Source organism: Rhynchophorus ferrugineus, unplaced genomic scaffold (genome assembly GCF_030347505.1).
Source record: "Rhynchophorus ferrugineus isolate W39M unplaced genomic scaffold, kcgeb_rfMv2 rfM4, whole genome shotgun sequence".
Taxonomy (NCBI): Eukaryota; Metazoa; Arthropoda; class Insecta; order Coleoptera; family Curculionidae; genus Rhynchophorus; species Rhynchophorus ferrugineus.
In genome coordinates this window covers 42,822,446-42,839,770 of record NW_027472583.1, presented here as the reverse complement: position 1 = coordinate 42,839,770, position 17,325 = coordinate 42,822,446, and the positions used below count along the sequence as shown (strand labels likewise).

Below are 17,325 nucleotides of genomic sequence, written 5' to 3'. Positions count from 1 at the left end.
TCAATATTAAATAATCGTGTTTATACCACGTGAGATAGTATTATATTAACTATATTAGCTAAGAATCTATAATAAATAATTTAATAATAATTGAAGTAAATTAATGTTTCGTTTGTCTTTAAATTTCAGTAATTTTACGCCTTAACAATTATGCGAGTTAAAGGTTGGATCGACTATGCCCACCTGTAATAAAATAAAATACCAGATATACCTGTTTCAGTTGTAACACTGTCGTCCGAATATGTTTTAAATTAGGCGGTTCCATCGCCAAAGCCAAAATTTGAGATGGAGTTTCATCCAATCCCAACATTTTGGCCTGTAGGACTATTTGGCTTAATGGAGCCCTTTGCATCTCCGGCTTGCTCACCCTCGTCATATGCCCCTAAAACGATGATCATAAAAACAAAATCAAACGCGCAATAACTGAACTTACATGATAAAATTTCTTAGAAACCAGACGGTACACTCTCCCATCGCCAGTACGACCTACACGGCCAGCTCTTTGATCGCAATTAACGTGCGACGCCCATTCTAATTTCAAACAAGTATAATTGGTAGAAGATATCAAAGTCATCACCTTGCTTTGACAAAAATCTATTACTGATATTTCCGAAAAATGAATGATTATTATATTAAGATTTGCGGTGGCAAAATGGATCATTACCATATGAAGTATCTGCAACTGTAATAGAGCTCTCTGCGATATTGGTGGACAGGATAATTTTCCTATTTCCTTTTGATGCAGCTTTAAAAACTTTTGATTGTTCATCATTAGGCAACGATGAGTGCAATGGAATTATCTCCCATCTTACTAAACCCTCCTTGTGTCTAAAATTAATTTAACCACAAATATAAAATGATAAATGTAAAACAATTACGTTTACTGTTTATGACGACTGTTCGACTTAATTGATTTAGTGTGAATAATGTCAAACAATCGCTTTCAACAGACGCCATAATATAGTCACGAAAGAAACTGTTGAAAACATTTTAGATATAATTTTTCGGTACGTATGTTAGGGGCTCAAGGGCTCATATGGCAGACATATCACATCTAATTGTAAAAAATCTGAAAAACAGGAACCAAAATGTGTTAACTGCAGAGAGGGGCATCCTGCTAACTGTCGAGGTTGTGTTCATGCAGAAGAATTATCAAAACTCCGAAACAAAAATAGTTGTAAGGCTAAGCCAAAAAATGAAAACCTGGAAAAAGATATACTAAATGTACAAAAGGAAAACATAACTAAGAAAAAACAATTATGCCTCTATAGCTATAATAGCGGCAAATATTTAAATAAAACCTCAGAGAGGAAATTACAGTTACAGGAAATTAAAATTATTCTTTATTCAGTAGGGATAAAAAATTAAAGAACTTGAAGCAAAAAAATCTCCTTTAAAAATTAAAATACAGAAGAAAATTAAATTAATAAAGCCTTCAAAATTGTGATCTGGAATCCAGGCCAGAGCTGTGAATGTTATAACTAAGAACGGTATCATCAAAGTAGCTAGTTTATATAGCCCACCAAAACGGTATCAAATTTGAAAATTATAAACAGTTTTTTAAAACTTTAGGAAATGGATTTATTAACGGTGGTGACTACAATGCAAAACATACACATTTTTTTTATAACATCTTTATTTGATACGCTTAGTACAATCTTAATTTACAATTAATTTATTACTACTTTTCCTATGTACTTGGATTAATTAACAAGCAAAACGAATGCGAGAAAATGCATGAGTATGTATTCCTGAATTATAATATTATTATTATTTATTAATTATTAACTTATAGCTATAGTGTACACTAAATGTATACACTTTATATAAGTTCGTATGGTTTTGTTCACTTCAATCTCCTGACATCCTGCGCGCTGTCCAGCAGTTACATAGCGATAGGCATTGGTAACCAATCGAAGAATCTTGTTTTGACAGCGTTGTATGACTAGTTGATTTGAATTTTTAGTGCAACCCCATATTTGCACCCCATAGGTCCAAATTGGCTTTATAATTGTATCAACCTCTTTGATTTTAAATCAAGTTGAGAGTATCTTCCGACTAACCAGTATAGTTGTTTTATTTTGGTTCTAATGTGTTTTGCTATTTGTCTACCGTGATGCTTCCAATTTAATCTACCGTCAAGATGGATTCCAAGGTATTTAGCTGATTCTGCTTGAGGAATGGGGCATCCATTGAGTGATATAATTAAGTTTTTATTATTTCGCCTCGATGCAAAATTAACGTGGGCATATTTGGAGCTATTAAGTTGAATTTTCGAATCTTTCGTCCATTTGTAGATTTTGTTGACTGCCACTTGCACTTTTTCTATTGCTCTAGGCAGAGATATATCTTTTGCCATAATAATTGTGTCGTCAGCAAAGATTCCAAGAAATGTTTCTTTTGTTGCTGGAATGTCAGCAGTGTAGAGCAGTTACAGGGGAGGTCCTAAGACGCTACCTTGTGGAACTCCAGCCGAGATATTTTTAAATGTCGAGAACGCCATTTCGTGCGATACTCTAAATTTTCTTCCGAATAAATATGACTCCAGCAATTGGCAATAGTTACGCAGTAACAATTTGCTCATCTTACAAATTAATCCCAAATGCCAAACCCGATCAAAATCAGTATTTCTTTTCCTCAAACGCTCTTTCGATTTGGAATGGTTGGATTTGTTTCGGTTGGATGGTAATTTCGAAAACCAAACTGGAAATCTGGTATTGTTACCAAATGTTTAACACGTTTAAATATCAGTTTCTCAAATAGCTTTGATATTGCAGGTAGTAGCGAAATAGGCCTGTAAGATTCGACTTGTTCTGCAGGTTTGTCAGGTTTTTTGAGCATAATTATTTGTGCCACTTTAAAGCATTCCGGGACATGGTTCAGCCTTAAACAGACATTAAATATATATGTCAACATGATGATTGCTTTTCGTGGCAGTTCTTTCAATAATCCAGGTCAAATGTCATCTATAGCAGGTGCCTTTTTAGGATTGAGGTTATCAATTTCAGTAGCAACTTCCAGTGGAGAAATTAGATTTAGATCTACATCGGGTTGATAAACAGATGTATCCATGATTCTATATTATTAGATCGAAATATGTTAGCTAAGTATTGTGCGAACAATTCAGCTTTTTCGTTGTCGCGTCGAACCCATTCATTTCGATCATTTTTAATTGGCGATACTCGAATAATTGGTCTTTTATATCATCGAGTTGCTTTCCATAGCGAATAATCTTTGTCTGCTTGTGGGCTTAATTCACTTACATACTTTTGAAAGCAATTCTGTTTATATTATTTGATCTTTTGATTCGTCTGATTACTAATTCTATTAAAAGTAGTTTTGTCTGCAGCATTTCTGGTTCTGTGCCATACTCTTCTAGCTTTTCGCCTTTCTTTTATCATTTCTCTAATTTCGAGGGAGTAAAGTACTTCATGTTCTGATTTATCTCTTGCTACTGGGGTAGCATCTTTTGCCACTGACCGAATTTGTTCAGTTATATGTTTGGTTTGTTGCTCAAGATCATCTATAGTTTTAAGTCTTACTTTTAAACTGATTTGTTCCTGCAGTATTAATCTGAATTTGTCCCAGTCAGTATATTTGTTGGTAAGATTAGGCTTTTTTGCTTTTCTTAGGATTGTCGCGCCCAGTGTTAACAATACTGCAGTGTGATCAAATGTTAGATCGCACAAGCTTCCTGTACTAATTTGATTTAATGAGATGCCTTTTTTAATGTAGAAATCCAGCAAGTCTGTGACTTTATTACTGTCTGTGGGTCAGTAAGTGGATTCGCGCCCTGAATGATAATTACAATTTGTAAGGTTAATGGCTTTGAGTAATTCGTTTCCTTTTCCAGGTGTTATTATTCGTGAACCCCAAGCTGTATGTTTAACATTAAAGTCTCCACCAATAATAAACCTAGGACCTCATTTTGAAAAGATATCTTTATATTGTTGTGTCAATATATACAAATATTTATATCAGCCCCGTTTTTTTCGATACTAATTATCGTAGCTTGTATTTCTTCATTTTTAATCTCTTCTTGTTCGAAATGTTGTATATTTTGTTTAATTATTAAAGCTGTTCCGCCTCGAGCCCGTTCGCTGGGGCATAGTATCCAGTAAGCATCAAAACCCCATATTTTAATGTAGATTTTTTTAGAAAAATGTATTTCCGATATGAGGGCTATATCTATATTATTTGTTTTCAAGAATAATTCTAGTTCCCGGACTCTTTGATTTAGTTCCTTTGCGTTCCAAGTTATAATTCTTAAAAACGAATTACTAATTTTTGTTTTTCTTTACCTTGTTTTGGGTAGTTTTCTTAAATCAGAATTTCCCCAATTTTTCCATCCTGTCTGCTAACTGACTGAATTTCTGTCTCATTTCAGTCTGGAATTCTTTGAGCAATTTCATCATGTCGACGATAGTTGGCTCGTTGGCCGCAGCTTTCTGCGGTTTCGTATCTATTTGTTTATCATTTGATATTTTGGTGGCGTTTATATTTTTGACCGATGGTCTTACGGTTTCTTGGGTTTTTTTATTTTCAACGGTAGATGTTGTTTCAGAGTTTTTGGTTTTGTCAATTTATCTTAAGCGTTGTTCTGTTGTAATTTTTTTTGCCTGGAGTTCTTTTTTTACACTGCACGTCCTTTATAATTGGCAGGGTGACCTTTTTCATTGCACAACACGCATGTCGCTACACTATTGCGTTGTTTTCTGCACTGAGTTGTGTGATGTTTATCGGCACATTTCATACATCTTGGTTCCCTATTGCAAAAATGTTTAGTGTGTCCAAGATTTTGACAGTTTGTGCATTGTGGTATATTATTATTTTTTTTCGAAGGTTCCACTTTTATCTTACAGTCTAGTAAATAATTTATGTTATATATATTTTTATTATTTTCGTTTTGTGTCATGTCTGCGTAGAACAACGGAAAAGTTTTAATTTGTTTTTGCACCATTTACATTAGTTGTCTTTTTCGCTATAGGCGTGACGATCACTACTTCGTGCCCGCTTATCACTTTTTAACTGATAAGTGTGGTATTCGAGTTTATTCAATGAATAGTTTTTCTTCATCTCAATGAGATGCTTTTTTACATTCCTGTAGTCCGTTTGATTACTAAGGGTTACGTTAATATCATCGTTAGACAAAGCTTTAAACTGCACTCGGTCAGAGGCTACTCCCTTTATTTGTGATCTAAATACATTAAAATTGCCAACATTGCTTACCTTGATCGGAAGGGGCAGAGGGATTTTGTCTTCTTGCTTCTTTTTTTTAATATTTATAGCACTTTTTGCGACTGGCGAAGGCGTCATCTCTGACTTCTTCCTCTTTTTATCCTTCTTGTTTGTTACTTTGGTCCAGTCAGACTCTTGCCCTACCTCTAATGGTAGTTCGTCTTCATCAGTGTAGTAGTCTTCTGCATAATTAGTATGCCTTTTTGGTGTATCTTGCGTGTGACTTTGCAGTTGCAAACGGATAGCAGCCATATCCTTAGATAATTGTAACAGTTGTTGGTTCAGACGCTCGTTATTCGTTCTTAATTCTTCGTTTTCTTTCTATAATATATTCAAATCCATGTTGTTGTCCATCATGTTGCACTGTTATAATTAAATGTTTTTTCACTAACTTTCACTTTTTCCCCTTTTTGAAAAACGTGGAACGTCTTTTGTTTGAGAGCACGTATTTCCTTCACTTTGGGTTGGCCGTTTCACCGTATCCCGTATCTGGGAGTTCTTTGAAAACGTTAACCGAAGTTGACCGTAAAAAATATATAGATGTATTTTTATTTGATATTTACGAAGGCTAGTTTTCGGGAATGAAAAAACACGTCTTGGCTCTATGAATGTCGGGATTGAACTAAACATATACGTTGAGGATCGAGTAGGATGTTCTTGTTTAAAATGCTCTAAATATATTGTGCATTTCGAATATAAAAAAGGAGCTTTAGCCGTATATTCAAGGAGAAGTAAAGACGTTTTGTGTCGCATTGGGGCTGATGTTGAATGGGACGTCGAAAACGTCATAATCCTGAATAACACACTAGAAGCCACATCTATTTCAGAGATGTTCCAGTGGCAGATCCACTTTCTGAATGGGTCTTGAGCCCCTGTAGCTGAAGCAAAATCTTATGTAAAGTTTAATGATAAAGAAATACTTTAAAACAAAACCAAAGTTGATTATTACCAAAAAATAAAAATTATTAGTTCCTTTGTAGTATGAAAATATTTTCGAAATAATTTCTCGTAATTTCGTTCGTAATTTCTCGTTTATAAAAATCGAAAGTCTTGACGTAGTTAGTCTTTAGTTCTGAGTATAACTATAATTTTTTGGTAATATTTTAATTTTTGAATATAAAATGGAAAGAAAAAACTTAGAGATAAATATAAAAAATAAGTTTTACTAATACAGCTACAGCAAATTTTCATAAATAAAAAAGTTAAAAATTGAAATTGTAAATTTCATATAAACAAATCTTCAATATTGATTTAAAAAATTATAAATCTCATAGCAGTAACAATTGGCCCAAAAGCTAATAGATTCTCTGTAATCATGTCAAACCCCAAACTGACCCAAACCCAATCGCAAAGTTCTTATTTTGAATTGACCTTAAAACTGACTTTAAAGTGACACATTCAATGAAGCAGAAATTGCTGATTAAGAAATGGATAACATAATAACAACAAAGTACCTGAAATTTGGGTTGGAATTGTCCATCAGGATGAGATATTTTTGAGGTCCCCCTTTACCAATTTCTAACTTTTTAATTTATTCACTTTTGAAGATATTTAAAACATCAATAAATATTTAGTTAAAAAAAAATTCTTTATCGGACTTCAAAAACACCTAACACTTGCTTCTCTAAATCTAAAATTATTAATATCATACCTCATTTTAGATATAAGTAACTTATGAGCTTCTTCTATCTCATTTATTCCCGGAAGAAATACCAACACACTTCCCTTGTGTTCCTGCTGCTGGTCCAATTTATCAAAAACTTCAATTAAAAACAAAAACATATCCCAAACTTCTTTGAATATTTCTGGTTTATGGATCTCAAATTCTGGAACCTATAAAATACTACTAGAATTCAACTTTCAACAATTATTACTAATACAAATTTACAGTTTTAGAACCTTGCCAGATGTCATCTAAATAGAAAATACTTTTTCTAAATCGGGAAACCTGATCCACTTTTATAACTGGAGCTGATATGGGTTTATTTGAAATTATTTTCCTGAAATAAAATGCAAAATCTTCTGCATTGATAGTAGCTGACATAAGAACAACCTAGAAAAATTGTTTTGTTTATCTATATCTTATACAAACTATATTTTATACTTTTGTGTTTTGGGAATTCAGGAACAGATATTTCCTAACTACAAGAAGTAGAAAATCAAGATCTTGATTCCTCTCATGCACTTCATCAATAATAATATGGGTATATTCACTAAGGTTTTTCGCTTGAATCAATTTTTGTAGCAAAACTCCAGTTGTGACATAGGTGATAATCTGATCAGGAGAAACAACTTTTTCTAGTCCTACCTACAAAAAGACTAATATTTAGAATTTACTACTCCCATAAATAGAACATAAACATTTTAACAAACCTGATAGCCACAAACTGTTCCTAATCTCCATCCTCGTTCCTCACATACTCTCTTAGCTATATTTATTGCGGCTAATCGCCTAGGTTGAGTTACAATAATATGACAATACTCCCTTTTTTCCCTACAACTATCCAAAATCATTTGTGGCACTTGAGTAGTTTTTCCTGCAAAATACAATTTAAAAAAGTATGCAAAATACGAATACACCCAAAGCCTACCACATCCTGTGGGGCCTTCAATCACTGTTACTTGATTTAATTCAATTTGAGTTATAATTTGGCTTTTAAATGAATCAATGGGCAATTCAGTCTTATTATCTGATGGTAATTTAAAACTGTATTTGCTGTAGAGATCTTTAAAATGGTTTGGACCATTATCAATGTTAACACTATCCACTTGCGATAAACATTCCTAGAATTAAAACATTAATATTTCAAATACAAATGTTGATTAAAAAACAAATTGCCTCATAACATTCCTGAAATTCCCTGACTGGACCATGGTATCTATGCATTTCTTGGCGTACAAAACTTTGTTCATAATTTTCGCAATCGTTATCTTCACTATCGTCAGAAGAAAAACTATGATGTCTATTCCAAATTCCAGTACTATTTACTCTTCTAATAGAAATAGTTTGTTTCTTATCAAATAACTCTAACATACCCTTCATTTTTATAGGTACTAGTAAAACCTTCTGCTTATTACCGTAAAACACATTTAAATTTGTTTACAAAAATCTAACCTACACAAAAAACATTAGCGACCGAACAGGATTCAAGATAGGGGTATATCGATATATCCTTTTCAATTTTTGAAAAAATATATCGGAGGAACAGATATATCGATATTTAAAAAAAAATCGATACATTTTTAAATATATATTTTAATAAACCGATAAGTAGGGATATTTCTAATAATTTTTTAAAGTTAAGTACCAATTTTAAAGCTTAATTAAAAAGGGTTATTTTGTTTTTATTTTCTTTCAAAAAGTATGGAAAAATATCGATATAACGATCTAAAAAATTTCGGCCAAAAATATCGATTCAAAGATGACATCCAAAAATGATTTTGAAAAATATATCGATATTTTTTCGGCATCCCTAATCCAATATATTATAATTGGTTTAAAACGGGCAGGTGCATTCTAGCAAAATATTGCAATATGTATTATAATAATATGCAATATGATACAAGTATATTTTATACAGTATATTTTTCTATGAAATCAATATTAAAAAACATTTAGAGATCCTTTGAGTTGATATTCTCAAAACAATATTGGCCTAGCGGTTTTTTATTCTATAAATTTAGTTACCTTTCGTGTTGTCAACTGAAATATTTCTTGTTAACTCAACGTAATAATCAATTAATAATCCTAAATACATTTTTAAATTTCAGTTAAATATTTACTGTCCTACAATTTTGACCCAAAGACTATTGAGAAGTTAACATTTTTTCTACGGTGAACGTGTAAAACATTGTTAATTATATATTATATTATCCATGGATGGAATAAATTATAAACTAATTGCACTGCAGAATAGAATATAAACGTTTTCAGTGTTTTCACCATGTTTTCTCCTCCGTTCAAAATAAATTATTGTCAAAAATAAGAGGAAGAATATCTAACTTCAAATTTTACTGTTGTAAATATAAACATGACCTGTTCTTTTTTATTAAATGACATTTATATTTGAGAATCTGGGTTTTTATAGGTCTCTTCAACAAATTTAAATCGTTACCTTATCTGTAATAAGTAATCTATAATTGATAAAGTATTTAATTTCAGTACTTATAGTATAAGTATAGTAAACTAGCAGGATGCATAGTGAAGGTGACATAATTAACGATTTTTATAATCTAAAAGGGTTACACATCAATGAAAGAAAGAAGAACTTTTGCAAATTGTTAAAAGTATCAGCGAATCCAGTATTATTGTCCATAAAACCTAGAAATTTTTTAGAGAAAATATTTTACCTTGATATATTAATATACTATCGTAAGACAGATAAATTATTGGAGATACTTCAGGAAGGTATATATATATATATATATATATATATAATCACATCAATAATTATTTCTGATAATCTTGTGCGTAGGTAATGGTGTATTTACAAGCAGAATATTAAAAGAAAAGTGGTTCATTCAGGATGTTTTTCAACAAAAAAATGAAACAGATATAGTAAATATTTTTCTACCAACTTTATCATGTTCCTTAAGAGGAAAAGTTTTGTTGAAAATGGCTGTGTCTCTGACAGAAGAAAAAATGGATAAGATTATTGAATTAGTTATTGAAAGGTATGATAGCTAAATACATTTACACACATATATAAATTTATTTTTTCTATTTCTGAATGTTTGTAACAAAGCAAAAAATATATTACCATTAAATTGGAACATCAGATATGTCAGTGTTAATAGTGGTAATACCAATATTACAATCATTTCAAAAATAAGTCAACTAGTTAAGACCCATATACTTCACTCAGCATAGACAAAATTTTATTATGGAAACTGAATGTTAAATATTATTTTTGACTAATTTAAAGACAATGACAAACTATGTATAAATTTAATGTACTGATTGTATGTAATATAACTGATACCTGTCCACTTAGAAGTTTAACCTTAAGGTTACATACTCTATGATTTACTTGCACCTAGACTTGTTTCATAAAGTTTTCTTTATTAGTTTTTTTTTATTCTGAAGTCGTTTGAAAATATCTGTTATACTGACAAATAATAGAATTGAAATAACGATGAATAAAGAGACTATTTGAAGATCAGGGTAGGCCCAATAATAAAAAGCTATACTTATATTGATTTCCACTAACAGCATATTTCCCTTCCATTTTAAGGCAGGACAACAAAAGTAGGACCAACTATTTTTTGCTAGTTAGAGTTTTATCAAATAATAATAAATACATTTTTAAATCAATAATAAAAAGTATCTATTTTATATGCAAAAACAAAATTTTTAGAAATCCAAAAAAAGTAATTTGTAGGCTAAACTAACTTAATTGTTTGATTATGATAATTTTTTTACACAGTGAAACGTGCGGCGTTTATCGTGATGTGTTGTGAAGTAAACACGCAAACTATCAAAATTTATTATTATTGAAAAAGTTGATGAAATTATTGACAAACATAAGTATTGAGGTAGACTGTAATAATTGATCTCACATTCGGCGTAATTTAACAAAACGAAAGGATTTAATTCCATTTTTGAAACGAATAATTGCGAAATTATAATTGGTAATAATAAAAGATCGTTGTCGAGACCCAAAGAGCTTTCACAAAAGGTTGAAAAGCACACATTGATACCAAACAAACTGATGATAAATGTTTGGAAATTTTCTATGTATATCCCCTGTATGACCACCATAACTTAGGCAGAATGTGTTCTTTTTTCTTCCAAAGTGCTCGTGCAAAAAAATCCTCTCCTACTTTTGCGACAGCTGCGTATTCGAATCGTGCTGGGGTATGGTTGTAAATTTATATTTGTACTTTTTTGTAATTATATTTGTTTATAAGACAAGAGTTTAAAGGTTTTACCTAACAAGAAAAGTCATCTTAGTAATGCCAGTAATCAGACTGGGTAATCAGAGATGATCTCTAAGTTAATCACGCACCAATCCATAGGCTGAAGACCAAGAATCCCACGTTAAGTAACAATATCACTCCAGATAAATCCTAGTTGGTAAACAACAGTCTCTAAAGTATTAAAAATAGTAAATATTATGTTTATAATAGATCTTACAAAAATGTGTAATGCCGGCTTGGTTGGCGTGGTGGTAAAGGCGACAGGACGGTCCTCCGGCCGTTGCGATAGTCGCGAATTCGAATCCTGCTGGGACACGGTCGTAAATTTGTGTTTGTGAATTGTTTAATATTTGTAATTATCCTTAGACAAGAAAGCAAAATCCGACAAAGAAAAATGATATCCCAGTCACTCCAGTAACCAAGCTGGCTAAGACCGGATGCCGTTTGGGATAATTTTTAAGTTGGTCACTCGCTAGTCGGTAGGCTTAATGCTGAGGACCGTGGTTCGGAGCCCACGTTAAACGGTAGGACTAATCTAGATAAATCCTCGTTGGTAAAAAGGCGAATCTAAAATATAACAAAAATAATGTAATGTACATACATATATATAAAAGGCTAATAAGAATTTGTGATTTTGATCATGAGCCGATTGTTTCGATGGCACAATTATTTATCACTACGCTTTCACCATTTTCCGATGACTTTAATGCCTATTTAATAATGTTATATTTATTTTATTAGTGCTTCACCAAAGTTCGACTATGTTGAAGAAGTATGTTGACATTTCAAGATATAACTATCAGGTGTTTCAATTAAACTTTAATATGTTTAAAATGGCTTGTCAAAACCCCATAAATATTATTTTATCTTTATGTTTGTGAAGATGTATGTGTGTTTTTGTTGGGTGGTCTCATTATATGAGACATATTCCTTTGTATAATGTATTCTGTGGTCATTGGTCAAAGAGAACAGTGGCATAGATTGAAGATTAAGATAGAAAAATAAGAACTAAGCAAATTAAAAAAGGTCCTTTAAAAAATTGTTAAAATCTGAATTTTTTTTATCTGAAATTTTTTTAAATCTGAATTTTATCATACTAACATACCTTTTTATATTCCCCTACCTAAAATAATAACCGTTAATTAAAATTTACTCTATCTTTATTGTAACAGAAATTATTAAAGTAAAGATATTAACGTTACAGTAATCATTTAATAGAAATTTATTTAGCAGACTTTTGATACATAACAAATATGAATAAACTGAATTTATATATAAGATTTATTCTAGATAACTGTGGAACTAATAAAACTCTTTTTTCAGATATGGTGTTAATCTAGCTCAACAAGTATTGTTCAGTTGTTCTGAAGATATGATAAGAAAAATAATCAATAACTACGATATCGATTTAGATCCAGTACATCTGAAACGTCTTCTGAAGAAAAATCCTCTTTTAATAAAATTCTATTTTGATAGGTATTCAGAATTTCGCGGAAGAGAATACAGTAATGAAGATTTTATAAATTACTTATGCTGGAAGAAACCGGAACTTTACTTTGATATGGGTTTGAGCAATAAACCACAAGTCAAGCTGGGCAAATACACAACCAGAACATTACTGAAAACTAGGGAACAAGATGTGCTGGACAATGTGGAACTAAATCGCAATAAATTGCATTTAGGACAGCTTGTCAAACAAATAAAAGATTTTAGTAAGCGTTGCTTACCTAAGCTATTACCCAAAAACATGGATGAATTTAAAAAAAGATCTACGCAAAAGCTCTTGCGCAAAATATTGATTAAGTATCCTTATAGTAAACGATGGGTTATCGTAAGCGAAGCCTTCAGTCTAGCGTATAACAAAAATATTGGAGAATATTTAGATTATTTTGAATCGGATATAGTACTACTGTTTAATGTAGAAATAAGGCGCCAATGGGGTAATTTAATGTATTCCAAAACAAGTGACACTAAATATTGGACCTACTTGGACCCAGCAGAGGTTTTCAAATTGGTCAAGACTAAAATTAATGTAACATCGTCAGTCATCAGTCGTATAGAGTTTCTGAATAAATTAGTGAATAGTTGTCATATGAACAACGACTATAACACTTATGGGGAAGTGTTAAAATATATTACACAAAGGCACAGAAATGATGATTTAAAGGCAATCTCGCGGAGCATAGGTAATAATTACAATAGAAATAAATTTACGGACATTCATTGGAAATATATTGGTGAAATATTGGAGATAATTAGAACCAAAGGTAATACTATTCCCAATCAAATATTCCTTGATTACTTACTTTACATGGCGAAACACGAAATTTGTTTAGATGATACTGTCAAATGGTTTATATTGGATAGCATTGAGCATTACTTATCTTTTGATTTTAATATAAATGAACAACCGGAAGTTTGGGATAAAATTTGGCAAAAAAGCCTAGAAATTGCAGTGGGGATGGAAGCAAAAAAACGTGCTTTATCGAAAGTAATTGATTTCATTGTCATTTTTAATAATGAAAATAAAAATGCCTCTATTGATTTAAACCAATACGAAGCTGCGATTAAGGTATTCCAAGATACTTGCCAATTAAAGGAACATTATGATGATGAAGATTACCAAATTATAATGTCTATGTTGACTTATAACAATCAGAACCCTCACACTCTTATTAGGGTTTGTGATGGTGATCAACTCGTAGCTGTATTGAATAAGTTGAGTAAACAGTTTGAGTATAGATATGATCTTATCAATACTGTATCTGATATTGTTTCGAAACAAAACAGAAACAACTTTGAAAAAGAACTATTACATTGTTTTGTAACTGATTGGTTTGAGAAGATTCCTTTCTACATAAGAAATAAAAATAAAACCATGCGTTATTTGGTGAGGAATGATCCCGAAATAACAAATAGGTACTTTGATTTGTTTCTTAAATATGACACTAGCGACAACCTCTTCGATTTTGGTCTATTGAAAAAATATAGCCATTTGGAATTTGATCAAAAATTCATTAAATATCACTCTGGATCATTAGTAGATATTTCCTCATCTAACATCGGTAGGATTCTGAAAGGTCTTGCCCTGTTTATGACAACTGATGATTTTCTCAATTTGGTTTCTCAATATTTACCTAAGAAAACTAAATTCGACTTAAAAGACTATGATTTCAAAAATACATACCGCCTACAATGTAAGATTATTCAACGCTTTCAACAAGTTGACGACCCCGTTAAAGTCATTCCTTATCTCTCAATTGTTTGCCATGAAGATTATCTGCAAGGAAGCCTACCTACAATGTACAACATTTTAAATCGAATCAATGAGAGTGCCGTATTCCATTTTATCGATACTCTAAAGAACCAGCCCTTGTCCGTACGAAAGCATTCAATGTTCTTAGCGTTTAATTATATGCCTCTCCGTTACGCTATTAATATGTATATAACTGTTTCTAGTAAAGAAAAAAATGTTTCAATGAAAAAACATTTTCTCGAATCGATACTTAAGTTTTTTATGAAGAATCCCTTGGGATTCGTAATGGATATCGTTCTTTCCAGACTCGACACTCTAGATAAAGATGATGATGAGGCGTTAGAGAAATTGGCCCAAACTGTGGACAACATCCCTAATAAATTTAGAGCGACTTTCATTGAAAAATTGTGGAGAACACTCGACAAATTTGCATATGATGCAAACAAATACCGTTATCGTTATATAATACTTGAAGGTATGCATAGATGTTTCTGCAAAGTTACTTTTAGTGAGGCATTTTGTAAAGATATTATCGGAACATACTTTTTATCGCTTGTGGCTGGTAATAAGACACATTGCAATTTTACAAATAATATTGTAATGGATTATTTACGAACAAACGATTCTCAGCGATTCGATTTTGTTTTTGACATTATAAGAGCATTTAAGGAAAATAACTGGAAACATCAAATTGAAAATACAAAGCAATGTCTGTATGACTTCTTTAGAGTTGCTCTCTTAAATTTAATGACTTACGATATAAATATCCTTCTGCAATTTGAAGCTTACTGGAAGAAAAGTTTCTCGTTTACCGAACATTTTACTGGATTTTGCTCTTTACAACTACTAAAACTATCTAAAGAGTCCGGTGGAGATGCTAGAATATTTGCTAAAGGAATTGATCGCTACTTTGAAAGTATTATAGTAATTCATGGGCCTCATGTTAACCTATTGTTATCAAAATGTTTGCAATCTTTCTGTAATTTGAATAACTGCCAAACAAACAATTGCTGTGTAGAAGATCTTATTATTGATATGCTAACAATTAACGCTTCTCCATTGAACCAATTCATTGGGATGGACGTTGCACAGGACGTCAGTGACAATAAAAAGAAAAATGAAATCATTCAATTGTTATCGCGCCAACACGATCAACTATCAGAAATTTTTTATTATTCCTTATTTGAGTAAAGTTCAATTCATATAATTGAAAATTCATAAATTGAAATAATGTTAAATTATCCTGACGCAAATTGTGCTTCGTCCTTTTTGTATACTAAAATAATATCAAATATTATATGTTAAATGTTAACTAAAATCAAATGGAACGCTAATTAACAATTAATTAAAATGCTGATTATGAAAGAATATATTGTTACGTTATATAAATAAAAATATAGCAACAAATCAATTCGGTCTATTTTATTGCCAAAAAAAACAGCTTTTAGCTGTCGGATATTCTGGATTAGTTCTTGAGGCCGTGCATACGTTAAAATTTTGGCTGCTATGCCCAGTTCATCTGTCTCATGTGCTTTCTGAACTTTCCATTGCATAGAACATAAATACACCGATAACACAATGATTAATTATATTGTGGTATCGGTCGTCAAGTCTAGAAAAAAAGCGCGGTTCAGTAATGTTGCGCCGGTTTAAGGCTTTAATGGATGTCGAATACATTGATTTCTCAATTTAATTTAAACGTGACAACCCTTTTAAAATGCCTAAATTTGATGATATATAAAAGAAGACTTAAAGTTACCGTATAGCCGATTTGGTAGCTACTGTAGTTAAGACGACACGAGTGTCCTCGTAGTGCTGCGATAGTCGCGGGTTCAAATCTCGCAGAGCATGTACTTTATATTTGAGATTATAAATATCTTTAGGCAGTAGTGCAAAATCCGACAAGAAATAACCGTTAGGTAAGGCCTGTGGGTGTCTTCTGGCATGGTCTCTATGTTAACCTGTCAATAGCTTTAATACTGAGCATTATGGTAGCCCATGATAAGCAGTAAATCGAGTCTGTATAAACCCCGATTGGTAAAAAGGAAAATATTATAAATTAATTTTAAAAAAACATATACTAAAGGTTCACAGTAAAGATCAAACTCTAAAGTAAAAGAAGTTTGGTGACATCTATTGAAACCTCGGTAGAATATAGACTGCAAATGAACTTAAAAAATAGACATTCTCCAGAATTAGTATTTAATTCATGATACAGCAAGATTTATCGGTAATCATATTTAGAATATCTGCAGCCTCTACACCATATGTAGCAAACATAGCGTTTTCAAATCAGTAATATTGTCATACTACATGTCTTCTAAAACTTTTAAAAAATAATTGTATCTCTCTTAAAAATAAACATCGGAACATTCATAGGTTTAGCCAATAGAAACATTTTCTTTTTTATGGCATAAAACCAGGCGGTAGAGTGCATGACGCATACCTGATCGCGGAGACTTGCCTTAGAGTGACAAGTTGGACCGTGTTATGTGGGACTGCCTCTGGTCTTACCAATACACTAAACCGAAGCCGGCTCACAGTTAACCACTGTGGGTCGCTACTGCATTAAATTTGGGAATATGGCACCCGCTAACTGGGCAGCCGTTATTGAGCACGAGGACCCGGCGAAAGAACAGATGGTGAAACTAACTATAGATTCGCTAACTTAAGTTAACAAAAGTTATGATTATTATTTTCAAAAATTTGAAGCCGTTTCACCTGGTTGGGTGTGACAAACTTGAAGTATACATTAGATCTGTAGAGAAGTACGGACCGAATTAACATCTTGTAAAATAAGCTTTTTATGATGATTAGAAGTTTGTTAGCAGGGCAGATCAGAAAAGATAGCAGGTTTGCTATCCCCGAACCTTGTTGGATTTGGGAATGTCACCCGAATCGTCGGTCGAACT

At 31.9% G+C, this 17,325-nt stretch overlaps 2 protein-coding genes across 3 annotated transcripts in view; one reads left to right on the top strand and one right to left on the bottom strand.

Annotated features, from left to right (window-relative positions):
• spn-E (tudor domain containing 9 protein spindle E) overlaps positions 1–8,417 on the bottom strand; it is a 28,963-nt gene extending 20,546 nt beyond the window's left edge. For both annotated transcript variants that reach the window (XR_013005601.1, XM_076403303.1), the window contains exons 1-9: positions 8,078–8,417; positions 7,830–8,022; positions 7,612–7,775; positions 7,343–7,546; positions 7,127–7,291; positions 6,890–7,071; positions 665–828; positions 434–600; positions 212–382 (exon numbers count right to left, since the gene is read on the bottom strand). Coding sequence is in view for 1 of the 2 variants with exons in the window: in XM_076403303.1 (XP_076259418.1) it covers positions 212–382; positions 434–600; positions 665–828; positions 6,890–7,071; positions 7,127–7,291; positions 7,343–7,546; positions 7,612–7,775; positions 7,830–8,022; positions 8,078–8,281 (1,614 nt within the window). In the remaining variant the exon portion in view is untranslated. The remainder of the gene's footprint in view (positions 1–211; positions 383–433; positions 601–664; positions 829–6,889; positions 7,072–7,126; positions 7,292–7,342; positions 7,547–7,611; positions 7,776–7,829; positions 8,023–8,077) is intronic.
• Positions 8,418–9,226: 809 nt separating this feature from the next.
• On the top strand, positions 9,227–15,824 carry LOC143195834 (uncharacterized). Its single transcript, XM_076403304.1, has 3 exons — positions 9,227–9,646; positions 9,714–9,912; positions 12,481–15,824. Exons 1-3 carry the CDS (start codon positions 9,433–9,435, stop codon positions 15,602–15,604), a joined length of 3,537 nt encoding a protein of 1,178 aa, XP_076259419.1. The 5' UTR covers positions 9,227–9,432; the 3' UTR covers positions 15,605–15,824.
• Positions 15,825–17,325: the final 1,501 nt, after the last annotated feature.

Bases quoted from the DNA above. Each gene is read 5' to 3' on its own strand.
- LOC143195834 (XM_076403304.1), top strand. From the start codon at position 9,433: ATGCATAGTGAAGGTGACATAATTAACGATTTTTATAATCTAAAAGGG. The intron at 9,647-9,713 runs GTATATATATAT...TCTTGTGCGTAG, and splicing joins ATTGGAGATACTTCAGGAAG to GTAATGGTGTATTTACAAGC. The intron at 9,913-12,480 runs GTATGATAGCTA...CTCTTTTTTCAG, and splicing joins ATTGAATTAGTTATTGAAAG to ATATGGTGTTAATCTAGCTC.